Here is an 18,074-nt window from a genome sequence, read left to right as displayed (position 1 = left end):
TTATTGTTATTATTTGTCCTCTTTCAAGCTTCTTTGGCTAATTAACTTTGTATATTGGGAAGCGTGGTCGAGAGGCTAAGTGCGCTTGAACTTAGCTTGGCTGCCTATGACAGGGGATCGAGGTTCGACACCAGACTCCAGCAGAGTTGTGTTAACTGAGCACGGAAAAACCTTCTCCCCCCCACTGGTCCACAAATGAGATTGGAACAAAGCGCTCTGAGCATGCTATAAGTATTTTTTTTCAAACATTAAAGGATGAATCTTTCCAGTTAATCATGACTGTTGTTTTTTTCATACTGGAGATATAAATGTATTGTCTGTTGAAAGAATATCATGACCGGTCTTAGGCATAGACAAACAAGGCTAGGGCCTCCAATGGACCTCATTCACCAATCGTAAATAAATAACATTTAGCCACGTGGCTGTCAGGTGACAGTTTTTTCGTTGTTTTATCAAGATGATCACGTGACTAAATGTTGTTTGTTTACGATTGGTGAATGAGGTACATTGGTGAGCGCTTCACAAAGGACTAAAAAAAGAAAGCGAATTTTTTCGAAACAAATGATCAGGTCTCAAAATGTAAAAAAAAGCACTAGGACTAGTCTAATTCTGTTATATATGAATTTCCATTATATCTCGATATAGAAAGGCAGCAGGTCTACATTAAATTGCTGATTTTATTTAGTCGCTATTTCTTGCCCTTTTTTAAATTTCTTTTGGGTTCACGAAGTTCACTTCGACTAGGCCAGCGGTTCTCAACCTTTTATGCTCGGCGAACCCCTTTTTACAATACACAACTCTGCCGCGACCCCCCCCCCCCCACACACACATACAGCAATAGAAGAGTAGACAATTTTCGATGGTCTTAGGCGACCCCTGGCAAATCGTCATTCAACCCCCAAGGGGGTCGCGACCAACAGATTAAGAACCCCTGGACTATGGCCTCCAATTATTCAAGACCGAACTTGAGTTTATGTTCAATTTTTTTCAGGATTTATTCTTGGGGAATCAACGTGTTGTTGTTTTTATTATTTCATAAAGACGAATTCAATGATTTCTTCACATGAACCAATATTGCCAAGATAATAACAATGATAATAGAGTGGGATAAAAGGTCTTTGGGTTGAATCTATGAAGACATATATACACTCCAACTTCCCAATGCCATTGTTACATAATGTCTTACCATGACCTTAAATGCAGAATTTGAAGTTTCAACATCTCTTTATTTTTATCCTTAGATGTAAACAAAAAAAAAACATAATAAAATCCTAAATTTTTTATATCAAGATCATTGTCGAAAAACAAACCCCATTTGAACATTTATTCAACAAAATATTCTTAATTAATAAAGTATTTTTAGTCTTTTTTAATTGTCAGGTTAAATAGTTTTCCATCGGATCTACTGTGGATATATTATTCATCTTCCAGGGATTTAAAAGCGCCCGTAGAGAATTAAAAAAATAAACATCCTACAACATCCTACCCATAACTGCACCAGACTTAGCCTACACATAACTGCACTAGACTTAGCCTACACATAACTGCACCAGACTTAGCCTACCCATAACTGCGCCAGACTTAGCCTACCCATAACTACACCAGACATAGCCTACCCATAACTGCACCAGACTAAGCCTACCCATAACTGCACCAGACATAGCCTACCCATAACTGCACTAGACTTAGCCTACCCATAACTGCACTAGACTTAGCCTACACATAACTGCACCAGACTTAGCCTACCCATAACTGCACCAGACTTAGCCTACTCATAACTGCACCAGACTTAGCCTACCCATAACTGCACCAGACATACCCTACCAATAACTGCACCAGACTTAGCCTACCCATAACTGCACCAGACTTAGCCTGCCCATAACTGCACAAGACTTAGCCTACACATAACTGCACCAGACATTGCCTACCCATAACTGCCATAAACTTAGTCTACACATAACTGCCAAAGCCTTAGCCTACACATAACTGCACCAGACTCAGCCTACACATAACTGCACCAGACATAGCCTACCCATAACTGCACCAGACTTAGCCTACCCATAACTGCACCTGACTTAGCCTACCCATAACTGCACCAGACTTAGCCTACCCATAACTGTACCAGACGTAGCCTACCCATAACTGTACCAGACTTAGCCTACCCATAACTGCACCAGACTTAGCCGACCCATAACTGCACCAGACTTAGCCTACACATAACTGCACCAGACATAGCCTACACATAACTGCCATAGACTTAGCCTACACATAACTGCACCAGACTTAGCCTACCCATAACTGCCATAGACTTAGCCTACACATAACTGCACCAGACTTAACCTACACATTACTACACCAGACGTAGCCTACCCATAACTGCACCAGACATAGCCTACACATAACTGCACCAGACTCAGCCTACCCATAACTGCACCAGACATAGCCTACACATAACTGCCATAGACTCTGCCTACCCATAACTGCACCAGACATAGCCTACACATAACTGCCATAGACTCAGCCTACACATAACTGCACCAGACATAGCCTACACATAACTGCCATAGACTTAGCCTACCCATAACTGCACCAGACATAGCCTACACATAACTGCACTAGACTAAGCCTACACATAACTGCACCAGACATAGCCTACACATAACTGCGCCAGACTCAGCCTACCCTTAACTGCACCAGACTTAGCCTACCCATAACTGCACTAGACATAGCCTACACATAACTGCACCAGACTCAGCCTACCCATAACTGCACCAGACTTAGCCTGCCCATAACTGCACCAAACATAGCCTACACATAACTGCACCAGACTCAGCCTACCCATAACTGCACCAGACATAGCCTACCCATAACTGCACCAGACATTGCCTACACATAACTGCCATAGACTCAGCCTACCCATAACTGCACCAGACATAGCCTACACATAACTGCACCAGACTTAGCCTACCCATAACTGCACCTGACTTAGCCTACCCATAACTGCACCAGACGTAGCCTATTCATAACTGCACCAGACTTAGCCTACCCATATCTTGAATGCAGTTCACTTTTCAAGGGGAAGATTTGCCAAGTCCTATGAAATGAGATTATGCTAATATTCGACCACAAGGAGAAATAAATGAAAACTTTGATCCATATAGTCTATAGAAGTAGGATCTAGTTTTTCCAACTCTAACGTTTAAGGCTTCCTGGTTAAGTCCTTCAGGATAGTTTATATAATTTTAAAGGAACAAAGGAACGTACTATTTTTCGACTATATGCCAAAAATCATTGAAGTTACGTTAAAACCTAGATCTAGGTTTATTCCTCATTGTTTACTCATAAAACTCGAAGCTCAAAAGAATCTTACAGTCTAATAAGATTTATTTAAAACATAAGATTATCCAATGATGTCTAGGCTTTTTAAATATGACTTTGAATTATATAAAAAGAGCATGCATTTCCCTTTAATTCTATACCAAATAAAACATTTTCTGATAAAAGAACACAAAGCTATTGTGACCCAACCATAACATGGTAGTAAAATAATAATTAGTAAAATGAAGGATTCCTTCCAAAACGTGGAAAAATAATTACGGAGAGAAAGAGTTAAATGAGGCTTCACTAAGTTCAAGTTTTCCTCGTTCCTGATTTGATGACAAAAGATTCGAGTGGATTCTCCTCAGTTCTCTACTTGCTCGTTGAAAAATCATTCTAGAATTTAAATTTTGATTACGTCAGTATTTTTAAAAAAGTAATCTACTTAAAAAGGTATAAACTAAGCCCTACAATTACACTGTTAAAAAAAAGATCTAATAATACATTTAAAGGGAAGCAAATCAGTTTATCGATTTTCTTTTGTCTAGTTCGTTAAGACATTATCAGCTCCGAACTGTCCTAGATATTTGACGCCAGTCTTCTTGTATTCACTTTGCTGCGAACGAAGTTAATTCCTAGAAATAAAATGTTTAGTTTTCAATCGGGTGCATTATGTTACGTTTATCGAAGGGCATATGCGTTGATTGATTTTCTATACATATGTTACCTCTACATATCTCTCTGTATCTAGACAGGTCTATGTGTGTATAATTAGTAGATCAATTAATTTCCCCACCATTTTTTAAAGACATTGTGTTTTTATGGGTGTTTAATGTCGCATGTGGGGAGGTCGAAATACAACTACTACAAATAACAATAAATGCATATAGGTTAAGTGTACAACATGAGCATTAACCACAAAGTGAAGAGATACATTTACTGAATATTTATTAAGTAAGATATAAATATATTATGGGTAACAAAGTGGTGAATAAATATTTACAAGCTGCTGTGATTGTTTAGCGATTGTCCTTGGTGTCAAGTTTCTGTATCTTTGGGCTTGGGTGGTTATGGTCAGAGTTTTAAAATATATATGTACTTATATACATTTATAATCCGTTTGTGGTTCTATACTCTTTCATCTAAGCTACCCTACTAAGTCTAAACTTGCGTTTCATTTACATTGTCATCAGATTTACACTTCATTCTATGTATTACTTGAACTACTTCGCAGTTATTTGAGTTTTTAGTTTTTAGTTTAGGCACATCGGCACAATTTAGGCCATGTCGTGCCCGTAATCCTTTAAGGATCACTCACCCTTTACATAACAAGGGCTAAATTCTATACAGTTAAATTATTAAAAGAAAGGTCTATTCTCAGTTACAATAGTATAGGTAGTAAAAATGTAATAATTTGGTAAAAATGTTATGTAAATATTATATGTTCACAGTTCAAAAATCAGATCTTCGTAGACAACCCCACTTCCCTGACAAAGCCCAGTACCTTCCCAGGATCGACATTGTCGAATAGTGTTTTCAAGGTGTGTGTTCTAAAAAATCTCTCCCTGACATCCTGGTATCTGGGGCAATCAATGAGGATATATTCCACTGAGAGGCGAGAGTCACAGTACTCACAAAGTGGTGCTGGAATAGATCTCACGTCATGCCAGCGATTGCTTTTGTGAGCCAAGCATCAAAGCTATTAAAATATAACATTCATTTCACAACTTTAAATAGAATAAAATATATTATAATAGAGAAATACAAACTTGGTTTCAACAGGGTTTCGCACCCGTAATTATAACACCGTCAGATGAGTGAAAGTGTCCCCAGGACTTCGTACTTGGGCGATTATTTTATTTATATTATCATAATATCAACATCTAGATCTAATACTACACCTTGACTTCAAATTTAGAACTATTTAGATGTAGTCTACATGTAGAATATAGATGCAACCTATATTAGATTTACGTAAACAAAATATTAGTAAAGTTTAGATATGATTTCAATTAAACTGAGGCAATTATAATGAGCCCTGTTATTCTATAATTTCGGTACTTTAAAAAATTAAAATGGTCAAACTAGCGATATAAATGAACTGTTTCGTGTATAGAAAAAATCGTCACTGGCGTTTACTGTATTCGTCATTGGTCTTCGGACTCGAAGACAAGCCTTTTTATTATTATCATTTATTTAAAACCACTTAGAAGCCGATGGACCATACAGACATAGCTGGAATTACAATTTTAGACATTTCGTTGTGATTACCATTAACTGGAAAGACAAAGGAAATAAAACCTCTTGAACCCAGGTAAAAATCTGACGAATAATGACCCATAACTCTTGTTACTATCGTGATACAAAGCAATGCTGACGTAGATTCCGAGAAACGACTGATTAAAAACGTAGCTATTATAATAGTATAGAGAATTCTCTGTTGCGTGAACCTTGACACGTTAATAATGAAATCCTCAAATACAAAGTCTTTTGACCCCTACAATGTTTCGAAAGGTATAATAAAAAGGTTTACGATCATTTCTTCCCAAGTCATTTTATCCTCTGATTTAACAACTAATAATTGTTAAAAGTATGAAATTAAAACGAGGAATAAAACAAAGCGTATAAAGGCGATATCATCGGTTATAAATTCAGCCTCATTAATGCTTGTGGAATCATAATCACTTAAATATCCCGAAAGATGTCAAATTTAAAAAAAATTTAGTTTACCAGGCTTCAAACCTGGGACCTCCGTTCGAACCCAATCCCTTACCACTCAGCCACCGCGCTTCAAATATATTAAATTATCATGATATATAGCATATATTCTTGTATTATATATATATAATTAATAATATATAATATATATATATATAAATAGAAGTATAATAATAAGTATATAAGTATAATATATAAGTATAATAGCTTGACCTGTTTTTATTGGTAAAACGCTAAAAATAGTTTTCATTTCCAAGAACCAAGAATACAGGATACACTGTCAACACTCATTTGCACAAATCGAACTCTAAAAGAAAAATGTTCCACTGCAATCACTGGATTCGCTAGGGTGTCATATTTGAAAATTAGATTTCTATGTCTTGTATCTCGTTTACTTAAGATAACTGTATGCACAAGAAATCTAGAGAAATGAGTGGCGTTGTTATGACCTTAGTTTCAGATACGTAGCAGCTTTTAGAATTACATGAAGACTTTAAACTTGATTTGCATATATCATGCACTGAATCGCATCATTTAAGCCAGTAATTGCATTTTGGATATATATTTATTATGCTGATAGATAATTTAGGATTTGAGATTAGGATGTCATTTCAAATATGAATGGGCGTAACGTTCTATGTATTGATCTATTGCCTACTGTTACTGTTATCTACTGGTAAGTTGCTTTCTTATTACTAAATTATTTTTTTTATAGAATTGATTATAATGATATACAAACTGAGATGTTCTTTTAGAAAATATAGACATCAAATAAATTATTTTTAATGCGTTACTAGTGTTTAAAGAGTGTCTGCGAAACAAGATCTAGACTAAAAATAAAAAATCATTGATTCGAAATCATATATCAAGTCTTCTCATGCTTCTCAAGCCAACACAGTAACCACTCTGCTAGCGAATTGCGTATAAACATGGAAGATTGTATAGCTATATATCGTTTCTATAGTCTCGTCCTATTTTGTAAGCCTAAGTTTACTAAGACGACGACGTATAAAGGGAACTAATTCAGTTTACAGCACCACTTGAGTCATTTCTACTGACATTCCCTTGTACGATATACGAAACAAGTTAATATATAACTAGTTTTGTAACTATTATTTCCTTTTTTTTAATTTCTTTTTCAGGAAACAGAAATTCTAGTGCAAAATTTTAGCTTGATCCGAGATCGGGGGTGGGAGAAATAACTTGTAGCCTTCAAATATATTACCAGACAGACAGATAAATAGAATTGGTATAAGCGTTGTAAAAAATAAATCCAATATTGGATGAAGTATTATAAAATCCGACTTATGATGTGTATCATTTCAAATATATATGTTCATATTTCTTAGCGACATCCTGGGATTGCAGACCATTTGAAGAGAACAGGCCATACACCTTATCAACAAAGTGGCGCCCTACGAAGTACGACAGCGACAAAGTAGCGTGGGTGAAAAATGGCGTGATCTATGCCACGTGTGACACAGACCTGTCTTGCGTGAACTACTTTGACCACGTGACAGAAATAAGGACAGCCCTGAACCAAGACGGGTTCTCCTGGGTGAACCTCACCATCCTCAACGCAACCCGAAGAGAAGCTGGTGTTTGGACCTTGAAGTATATAGAGGGCATAGAGACCCAGGCTTCTATCGTAGAACAATGTGATCTAAAGTCATATGGTATGATCTTTAATAATAGGTAATAGTATTGTTCGATTAGCAACGCTATGGCACCCTTGTAATAATGCAGTGGGTACCGAGTCATATAGGTGTGACTGGCAACACTATTGCAGACTCCTTGATCCACCAGGGAGGGCTAATATCACCAACTGAACAGGCTGTAAGCTTTCATCATGCTCTGGCTATAATAAAAAAAACAGAAATGGAAAAGTGGTTTGAGTGCTGGGACAAGTCCCAAAAAGCCCGTGGAGTCTGGGAGCGCATGAGGCGCCCTGACCGCACTTACCCGTGGTGCAGGCTGCCCAGGCCTGAACAAGCTATTATAGCAGGGGTACAGGACAGACCATTGTCCTGTTGGCTCATATTTATCACGGCTATGGCCAAAATTTCGATTCACGGTGCCCCCGCTGCGAGAAGAAGAGGAAACCGTGCCTCATATCCTGTTTGACTGACCCAGACTTGCTGATCTCCGTCTCGACAGGTCTGGGAAACCCAAAATTCTCGACCTGTATGGCGACATTTATGCAGGGTTTCTGTCCAGGGCTTTTGCAAGAGATGATTTGAGCCTCTCAAGCCCTCACTCAAATGGAGTTTCATGATGATGATGATGATAATTAACAACTCGTAACATAGTTGTAAACATTATAGAATATATACACAATAGGTGGCTACTATTCAGCATGGTTCGATATTTTACTTTTATATCTAATAAACAGATTACTATATACTGGTGTGTATTATGATATACAAATAGACGCTACGAGAAAGGACGTGAGGAGGGTTCCCAAAGGAGTGTCCGAATTTTTTTTTATTGAATATTGAAGTCAATGCCATTTTATTTTGCTATTCATGTTGTTATGTAAATTACTACCAGTCTCCATGTTGCATGTATTTCACACATTAGACTTTTATATTTATTAAGTAACCTATCTGAAGTCATAATGTCGAATGGCACATTAAGAGGCTAGGAACCCTCCCTGGCCCCCCCCCCCAATCCTTTGCTACGCCACTGTGTTATAGAAATAAAATGTCAACTTCTTATAATTTTGTTTAAAGTGAGCCACGCTTCAAACAGAGCCATGTTTTAAATACAATTTATTTGTAGAAATGTACATAGTTTATAATAACACATTCAGTTATTAATACAGTCACACAGTGATTCCTTTTTTTTTACAGATCTTTTTTCTTTTACGTGCATTGTTTTTTTTTCTAAACGAAATCTTGTTACCAGTGCATTTTATTAGCATTTTTCTTATCTGTTATGTAATAATACACGGCTAATTTTCTTTAGGATAGCTAGAAATTATATTAATTAGCAGGACTAATAGTACAACTTTGAAAATTGCATAGTTATGATTAAAAAAAAATATTTCAGTAAAAGCTGAGAGTGTACATTGTAACGCAACACGAGCAAGTGATGGTGTGTCTGTACAGTGTGTCGTTACACGTGTGTGGCCTCAGGCTGTGTGTATATTCAACACATCATTACACCATAAAGTAAGTAGAAAAAATGTATGTATAAGGTCTTTAAATATTATCATCTGTAAACGTTAAAAAAACAATACAATTAAATTCTTGTACATGTACGCTCATTGCCTATGTTAATACAATTATGAAATGCATGACCCCCTTCGGTTCTGAAGCCACTATGGATCCTGTCATAGAAATAAGCTAAATGCCTGGGATTCTCCATGCAGCTGATGCATCCAAAAGTCTCTGGGCGAATGGTAGAAGTAATTTGCCATACATGTTTATGATTGAGAAAAAAAAAATCTTGTATTCGCAAAGACCCTTCAGGCGCTGTGCTTGGGACTGTAGTCCCCATTTCCCACCCACACGTCCGCCTATGCCAGTTTTATGCGCGTCTAGTATTTTTAATTACATTTATTATACGCTCTTTCTTAAAGTATTTATTTATGTTTCTCTTGTTTGAATAATTAAAAGCCATGTCACGAGTTCACAACACCGCCTCTTTTAAAAATGAAATGACTTTAAACTATGTTCCTTTAGCTTGAGTAGTTTTATCTCCCGGTCATTTAACATATACAACAAATACCTTTACCTATTACTTAGTCTGTTTGACCCTTAGGGCTCCACACATGATCTGTCGACCGTTTTTCTTCACTTCTCCCTATCTTTGGCCTTGACTAGAATCTATTTTATTTATAAGCCCGTTTTAGATAAAGAAATATCTAATTTAAATATTTCTATGTCATTACTGTATCTTCTATAATTTAGAATAAAACTATATATATATATATATATATATATATATATATATATATATATATATATATCTGTCTCGGAAGACAATAGATTCGCCCAGATGACTTACTGGCTTTGGTTTTGTCTTGAGACGGTGCACACTCTGGTGTGACTGACCAAGCAGAATTCTGGAGCGGCAGAGTTTGCCACAGTTCTTGCATGAATATGTATCTGTCCTACGGCTGGCAGACAGACATTGCAGCTTTCTATGTCTTTCTCTTGACTGATGCAGCTTCGTTTCTTTTTCTTCGACGAGGTTCTTACCAGCAAGCAAAGTCTGTCTCCATGTTGTCCGGTCTTTTGATATCTCCTCCCACATACTTTGTTCGATACCCGTGGCTCTCATATCTCGCTTGCAGACATCTCTGTAGGTTAGTCTTGGGCGGCCCTTGGGTCTGACTCCCTCTTAAAGCTCAGCGTATACAATGTCTTTAGGGATTCCTCCATCTGGTATACGTGTGACATATTCGAGCCAGCGTAGTCTTCTCTGTCTCAGAATTGCATAGATACCGTGCATATTGATCAGTTTCAAAACTTCTTGGTTAGTGGCATGATCCCTTCAGGAGATGCACATTATGCGTCACATGCAGCCACTATATATTTATTATATGCTCTTGACACATGTAAGTTGCTCAGCTCTCACTGCCATAAAGAAGTGTGCTCAAAACACAGGCAAAGGTACATGTACATGAATTTGAAAAAAATATATATTGCATGACAAATATTTTATCAATTAGACTTTTAAATTTATATATATTTTTTTCTAAACTATCAAATGCATTAAGAATGTAACACATCGACACGAGCTCAATGCACAGACACCGGTCTATTACAACACAGTGTGTAGTGCCAATGTATTAGACACAGGCAGCTTTGACCTTGACATAACTGTGTTCCCGAATTTCGCTGGAGGTAGAAATGATGACAAGTACTCGTTTAGGACATCATTTCATTACAACAACATTGGTAAGTAAGATTACAAACGTCCAATGAATGTCATTAAAAGATTGTATTACTATTAAAAAATCCTATTACATCTATTTAATTATAGTGGGAGTATGCAACTATATGAAGAAAAAAAGGGGGGGGGGATTTGTTACGATTTCTTAGAGGTGGGGAGGGTGAAGATTTTTTCTGTAACAAAAAAAAATTAATTAATTCCATGAAAAAAAAATGTTCAATCCTTTTGCCATTTTGTTATATTAGTACAGTGCCTTAAGCCTACAAAATATTTGTTAACAGTGCTTTATCAATTATAATAATTATTATTAACAGGTTTAGTGGTTACTCGACTTTCGCGGTTCCGATTTTCACTTACCACAGGGTTTGATAAAATATATCAATGTAAAAAAAACAACAACTGAGTACGTGCTCGTTGGAAGTCGATTTTTTAAAATCAGTTCTATAATGTAATAATGCATAATGTAATTTGAGAAAAATGATAATTAGTAAATAAGTTTTGTAAGATTCGAATTTTCTTATGTAACTCTACAGGGTAGGGGGGGGGAAGGGAGGATTTTTTAGTTTTGTTCCGACTTGTTATAAAGGGGGAAGAGAGGTGTCCTAAAACGTGATTTGTTGGTGTTACGTAATATCTGAAGGCTCCCTAGACTGACTTTCTGTGGGACGAGAACAATATACCGCCTGTTATAATAAGTAATGACAATAAAATGGACACATTATCTATACACATTGTGCATAGCGAGATGCAGAATGGCGATTTTAATGTGATCTTTGCAATATGATATCTAAACTCTTTGATAAGAAGCACCATTAAGTATGTTAATCAATCTTAATGAAGAATAAGAATTGATATTTGATACTAGATAAGTGGATATAGTTTGCTGTACAAATGGTATGTTACAGCTTAATACATAAAATACGTTTTTATGTTGTTTTCAATATTGGTTGTCTTTTTTTCTGATCAAAGACAATACATTTGTGAAGGTTGATAGAAAAGGCAAAGGAAGGGAAGACAACAACGTAATACTTATTAACGAAACAGAGTTGTCTGATCCTGGTCAAGTTCCAAATAAAGCTGAACAATTCAAATCCGTCACTGTTGATTTAACACGTAAGCTTAATACATATAATTGTATCACCTATATTGCTTTAGTGTAATTTACTAATGAAGCAGATACAATATCATTTATTGTCAATAAATGTTCATATTTATATTTGTGTCGGGGGTGGGGTGTGGAGGGTGAAAGTGGGGGGGGGGGGATACCCCTTATCTCTGATTGAATTATTATTTTAGCCTCTCTCCTTGTCAAAGTCGCTTAGTTTTCTCTTTCCTCAATTTATATCACATGTATATCATGCCACGCATCTACAATCAATTGTAAATCAGATCTTTAAAAAAATGTCAACTAAATGTCATTTAAAGTAATTAAATCTTTAATGTTTAAAATCCACACTGATGACAAGCTGCAGGGACTTCTGTTTCTTTTGTTTTTCTTAGCCAGTAAGCCAGAGCGGTGTGATCAAAGTTCAGACAAGTACAGCCTACACATACTTTGTTCTTTTGTTCTTGTGTTATCATCAAGCTTCCAGTGTCAACTTCTTATAAAAACCGATCAAGTAAGCTCACTGTGATGTCGCAGGTGCAGCGTGTTATTTGTATAACTTCATTTAACGTGCTATAAATTGATTTGTACGGTAGTGTATACGTATTATGCAGCTAACGGACCCTCGTTAGAAAAGTTGGAGAAGCCGTGGGTGCAGCTAATGTATCCAAAGGAACGGCAAGTGTTGATACAGTCTGAGGTTAGCGAAGTCGTAGGCTATGCCAGGGTGTAGCACTTATAGCAGCAAACTAGTTAAGGGTCGCCGGATTCTGAATTTTCCTAAGGGTTGACTTCCGACTTTCATCTAATAATTACATTTTTAAAATATAGATATTGTCAACATTAATTTTGTTTATAAAAACTATAAAAAAAAATCTCTAAAGCTCTATATTGGAATCTACAGGAAATTAACTTCAAACCTTTGTTTCACAACGATATCCTAAGATTGAAATACCCCAATACGCTTTATTTCTTTAATGATATATTGCGTTCATAAAATTATAAAGCTTACTTTCTTAAGAATAATACTGTTATAACCCTGCTCCCGTGCCGACACTGATGGTGCGCACCTGCACACCGTTCAACACGGGGAATAGATGAGATATTCATTAGAGAAGAAGGACTGTTATAGATCCAGCTGAAGTGATCTGCAGGTTATGGGAGTCTGAGCTTTCTTGGACTTAGAGCCTTCCTTAGTGCTACCAGTAAACTGTATTGAGGACCTGAGGAGGCACTGAAAAGTGTACCGCTGTCTGTACTAATGTTTAGGTAGAAAAGAACGTGTGGAACCTAAGTCAAGACTCCCTGTGACTTGATAGCTGATGTCCATGTCTTACTGTGTGTTTTGTAACTGTAAATGAATACATCGTCTTCTATTACCTCCCTTTGTTGAGTGTTCGCATTAGATTCCCAAAAATAAGATAATCTTTTAAAATTATACATATGTTTTTAGATTGCTAAAATTACATTGATCGTCTTGCAGGGATATCTACAATTTCAAAGTTCACTCGAGCAAACGGAAGTGACATCCAACGAGCAAACCTCGTTCTCGCCTGACTGCATGTTTGTTGTGCCTAGAACTAGCTTGAAACCTGACACATACGTGGCTACAGTGATACTACTAGAAGAAGGCAAGCAACACCCTGGAAACAACAGATCTATTACCTTTCACATAGGTAAATATTACTTTAAGTTTATTACCATATTATGTAATGCAGGTTTGAAATACATTCTAAACCTCTAATGATACAATGAATGTAGACAAGATTTCCTGGATTTGTGTATTATCATTTATCCATTAATGATAAAAATGACGCCTAAGACTTCTCTGAGAAGAAAAGGTTGAACTATATGTTGAAATATGGACGTTTCTGTACACCAGATATGCCCACTTCAGACTGCGGACCAATTTAATTTCCAGCACTTGTGTCGCGCACCACATTGCCGAAAAGATAAAAAATGAAATCAATAATTTACTATTTTATTTGAAACACGTGGATCTAGTACTTAAAGTAATTAATGAAAAGTTTATCCGAAACCAACTTTATTTTACCTGTCTAGATAAATGAGACACCAAGATAGACTGCGGAGATGTTCACCAATCAGGCGGTGACGTAACATGGGTTTTGTCTGTTTTAGGAAAGTTTTGTTCGCACAGCTAAGTTTTGGTTTTCGGAGATTTTGTAAAGTTGTTGCCAGCAAAAAAAAAAAAAAGAGAAATTAATTGTCTGCATCACTTGAAATTTGTCAAGCAGGAATGTCTGGATTTTATTAAGTTTATCATGCGACAACTTTATTTGCATTCATCTATTCAAGACTCACTGCTAGCAAGCACTTCTTTACGCATTCACTGTCTGAAAAATGTCTTTGTAAGCGACGCTGTAGCTAGCCATGCAGTCATTTTCTTGTCGCTATTTACAAAGCTTATATCAACTCACTCTGTCTGTCTGGTAAAATGTTTGTACACGTTATTTCTCCCACACCCAATCTCGAATCAAGCTGAAATTTTACACAATAATTTCTTTTTCAAGCCAACACAAGAATCAATGAAAAAAAAAAAAAACTAATTAGTTTAAATTAAATATTGCTAATTAAGTATTTTGTTTCGTAACTCGACCAAGAGAAAAAAATTTTCCTGACTGATAAAGTGGTATAAGTTGAATTAGCCCCCTTTATTTTTTGTAGAAAAAAATAAATAAAATGTAAATAACTTTAAAACCTTGTTTGAAAAGCAGCACCCTGGCACAGTGGTTATCGTATTGGCTTGAAGAAGTTAAGGGTGTACTCAGACAATTCTTTATTCGTTTTTCAAACCAAGACTGATGCCTTATTTGTTTTTGTGTTAGGACATTAAATGTTTTTTTTTTAATTATCACGTTTTCTGTGTAAAACACATATCTAGACTTACTATTAGTAAAGTTCCATCAAAGAAAGAGTGAGCACCCGAACGTATGGAAAGAAAGAGTGAGCCCCCTAACGTATGGAAAGAAAGAGTGACCACCCGAACGTATGGAAAGAAAGAGTGAGCCCCCTAACGTATGGAAAGAAAGAGTGAGCCCCCTAACGTATGGAAAGAAAGAGTGAGCCCCCTAACGTATGGAAAGAAAGAGTGAGCCCCCTAACGTATGGAAAGAAAGAGTGAGCCCCCTAACGTATGGAAAGAAAGAGTGAGCCCCCTAACGTATGGAAAGAAAGAGTGAGCCCCCTAACGTATGGAAAGAAAGAGTGAGCCCCCTAACGTATGGAAAGAAAGAGTGAGCCCCCTAACGTATGGAAAGAAAGAGTGAGCCCCCTAACGTATGGAAAGAAAGAGTGAGCACCCGAACGTATGGAAAGAAAGAGTGAGCCCCCTAACGTATGGAAAGAAAGAGTGAGCACCCGAACGTATGGAAAGAAAGAGTGAGCCCCCTAACGTATGGAAAGAAAGAGTGAGCCCCCTAACGTATGGAAAGATACAGTGTTCAAGATAGGGACGTGGTTTTCTTGACTTATAAAATGCAGACGTTACTTCAAAAAAGAACTTTAATGCCGACGTTGGAACGGGTCAGGAGGAAACAAGACGCGGAACTGCTTTTGACTGCGGACCGTATTATACGTACCACTGGTGTAGATAAGACGTTTATAAATCTAAAAAGAAAAATGGTTGTCAAGATTATAATAAAATATTAAAGAGTTGCCATAGTTGTTCTACTATGCTACTTCCCAATACAGCTAGGAAGCAGTTCGAACATTTTTAGTATATTAACTCTTTCTTCACAAGCGCTGTATTATTAATAATCATAGAATTCATTGTGTTACAATTGACTTAATTTTAGCTATAATCAGTGAGTAATTTCAAACACTACTTTATTCATTTGGCATATGATAATCTAATAGAACTAATTGGCAGTCCTAGCTGAATTTGTCCAATTGAAATAATATCAAGAGTTTAATTGATTATTTGAAGTATAACTTTGTACATAGTTTTTTGAGTAGAATTCTAAAACGATAATAAGACTACTTAAAAAGTTTGTTTTTTTTTCAACATAAATGCTACATGTTGTGTTGTAAGATTATAACTAGATGTTGTATTTTTATTTTGACATATTTTCAGATTTAGAGCCAACTTTACTTGCCAATGTTACATCTCAATTTATCCAGCCAGCTTCTTTGAAAAGTTTTCTTCTCTTTCTGTTGGCAGCATCTGTAGTGACCTTGGCTGTGATATGTCTTCTGGCTTACAAGTTTAGTAAGTAATTGTTTATATATGTATAGAAAAAAAAACTGAGCTTAATTATATCTATAAATATAAAAGGCATGCCTTTTGAAACTTATACAGTAATAGAAGTACCATATATGGTGTTTTTATCATAATGCCATTTTAATAGTTTCTAGTTTTGTTTTTATTTTTTATTTTATCATCAGCATTTTCTTTTCTCAAGACTAGTATTACAGAGAATCTTTTTCCAGTTTATTGTGATATTTTTTTCAGCTGTTTCTTTTTTGTAGTAATGTCTGTAATATATAAGAAATGATATTCTTTTAAAGTTTACCTGATATATTCTGTTGAAGTTTTCTTGAAATATTTTTATTCTTAATTAAGTTATGTCATGATGAGGAAAATTTTCTTTTTTCTAAAGGAAATGTCTTGAAGTCAGAACGTGTAAGGCTCTGTGTCACGAGGTCAACAAGTCTACACAGCGGTGTGTATGAGGATATAGATGAGCGGCTATCATCTCTTTCATCAAGCACACAAGGGAGAGAACAAGCGTATGTTAATACAACAGCTACCAGAACTGTTTTGTCGGTGTAGATTATCTAACTTTAAATATATCTTGAAATATATCTTTTGGATAACAAGACTGATTAAAACAAACTGATTTTCATTGAATGTTAAAAAAAATAAACTTGATATACCCCGAAATAGAAGCTTTTTAAAGAAAGATTTTTCATTAGTTTGTATTTACAGAAATGAATTTTTAAGTTTGAAATTTGCTTTGTATTTGTTAATTAATCTTTGTTCTATCTATTATTCTTTGTAAGATATATTTTATTATTTCAAAATGTCCACATAGAAGTTTAAGGATAAAGCTACAAGTTGAAACGCTATAGTAAATCCTTATCTTTAGGCCTACTAAGATGAGATACACAGATACTGTTGTTTGTACTTAACATCTGATGGGAGCTCTTAGTACAAGTACTTCAGTTTTTGATAACACTTAGAGTTTTTGAGTTTATCATTACTTGAAGAATTGAAAGACTCCTAGGGTAAAGAAAGTTCACTTCAGCCAGCATAAACACATTCCTAAAACAGACGAACTCTTAAAGCTTTGAAAGATTACTTTAATAGTGTATTCATTTAAGGTCAATCTTGCGACCTTTAACAAAATAGAAAGGTGTAATTAAAGTATTGCTTTTAAGTGGTGCAACTTTTATACTTAAAGCAAGCTCAGAGTGCTATGGTCCAATCTCATTTGTAGACTAGAGGGAGGGAGGGGGTATCTGGGAGAAGTTTTTTTCTTTCTGTCTTTAGGCGTTCAGTAAAAACAACTCTGCTCAAGTCGGGTGTCGAACCTCGAGCCCCCTTCATAGTTAGCCAAGCCAAACCAATGTTCAAACATACTTAACCAGGGGAAAGGGATGATAGGTATTCTCTTCCTTAACCCTTGTATATAAGGAGATCCATCAACTATATGATCGATAAATAACAAGCTTTTAGTCTGGCACACAAGTCCATGAGTCTACGTCCCAGATAGGATAAAGCCTAAAAAAGGTCTAACTTCATATCACGAGTAGTCCACACGTTAGTAAGTTTCTACATAGAAAGAGAAGAGAAAAATGAACCAAAGATTAATGTCAAAAGTGGTGAATGAGAAAATATAGACAGAGAAAAAGAATGAGAGAGAGAGAGAGAGAGAGAGAGAGAGAGAGGTTGGAGGGGTTAAAATGCATAATCTAATCCAGAACGAAATAAAGAAATGTTCTCCTTGCAGGTCCATTTACAGATGAAAGCACTTTGTTAGGAGCGAAAAGAAAAGGGAGTGGGGAGGGA

The 18,074-nt window shown here is 36.1% G+C and overlaps 1 protein-coding gene across 1 annotated transcript; it reads left to right on the top strand.

Annotated features, from left to right (window-relative positions):
• Positions 1–6,292: 6,292 nt before the first annotated feature.
• On the top strand, positions 6,293–18,070 carry LOC106059540 (uncharacterized). The gene is made up of 9 exons (XM_056010673.1): positions 6,293–6,712; positions 7,386–7,712; positions 9,088–9,209; positions 10,763–10,943; positions 11,908–12,051; positions 12,439–12,557; positions 13,527–13,719; positions 16,137–16,271; positions 16,663–18,070. The coding sequence occupies exons 1-9, from the start codon at positions 6,658–6,660 to the stop codon at positions 16,833–16,835; spliced, it is 1,449 nt and encodes a 482-aa protein (XP_055866648.1). The 5' UTR covers positions 6,293–6,657; the 3' UTR covers positions 16,836–18,070.
• The last annotated feature ends 4 nt before the right edge of the window (positions 18,071–18,074 follow it).

The sequence above is a fragment of the Biomphalaria glabrata genome, chromosome 14 (genome assembly GCF_947242115.1).
Source record: "Biomphalaria glabrata chromosome 14, xgBioGlab47.1, whole genome shotgun sequence".
In the NCBI taxonomy this organism is placed as follows: Eukaryota; Metazoa; Mollusca; class Gastropoda; family Planorbidae; genus Biomphalaria; species Biomphalaria glabrata.
The sequence above is the reverse complement of the archived record's forward strand: the minus strand, read 5'-3'. Positions and strand labels throughout refer to the sequence as shown.

Bases quoted from the DNA above. Each gene is read 5' to 3' on its own strand.
- LOC106059540 (XM_056010673.1), top strand. From the start codon at position 6,658: ATGGGCGTAACGTTCTATGTATTGATCTATTGCCTACTGTTACTGTTA. The intron at 12,558-13,526 runs GTAAGCTCACTG...ATCGTCTTGCAG, and splicing joins TTCTTATAAAAACCGATCAA to GGATATCTACAATTTCAAAG. The intron at 13,720-16,136 runs GTAAATATTACT...ACATATTTTCAG, and splicing joins ATCTATTACCTTTCACATAG to ATTTAGAGCCAACTTTACTT.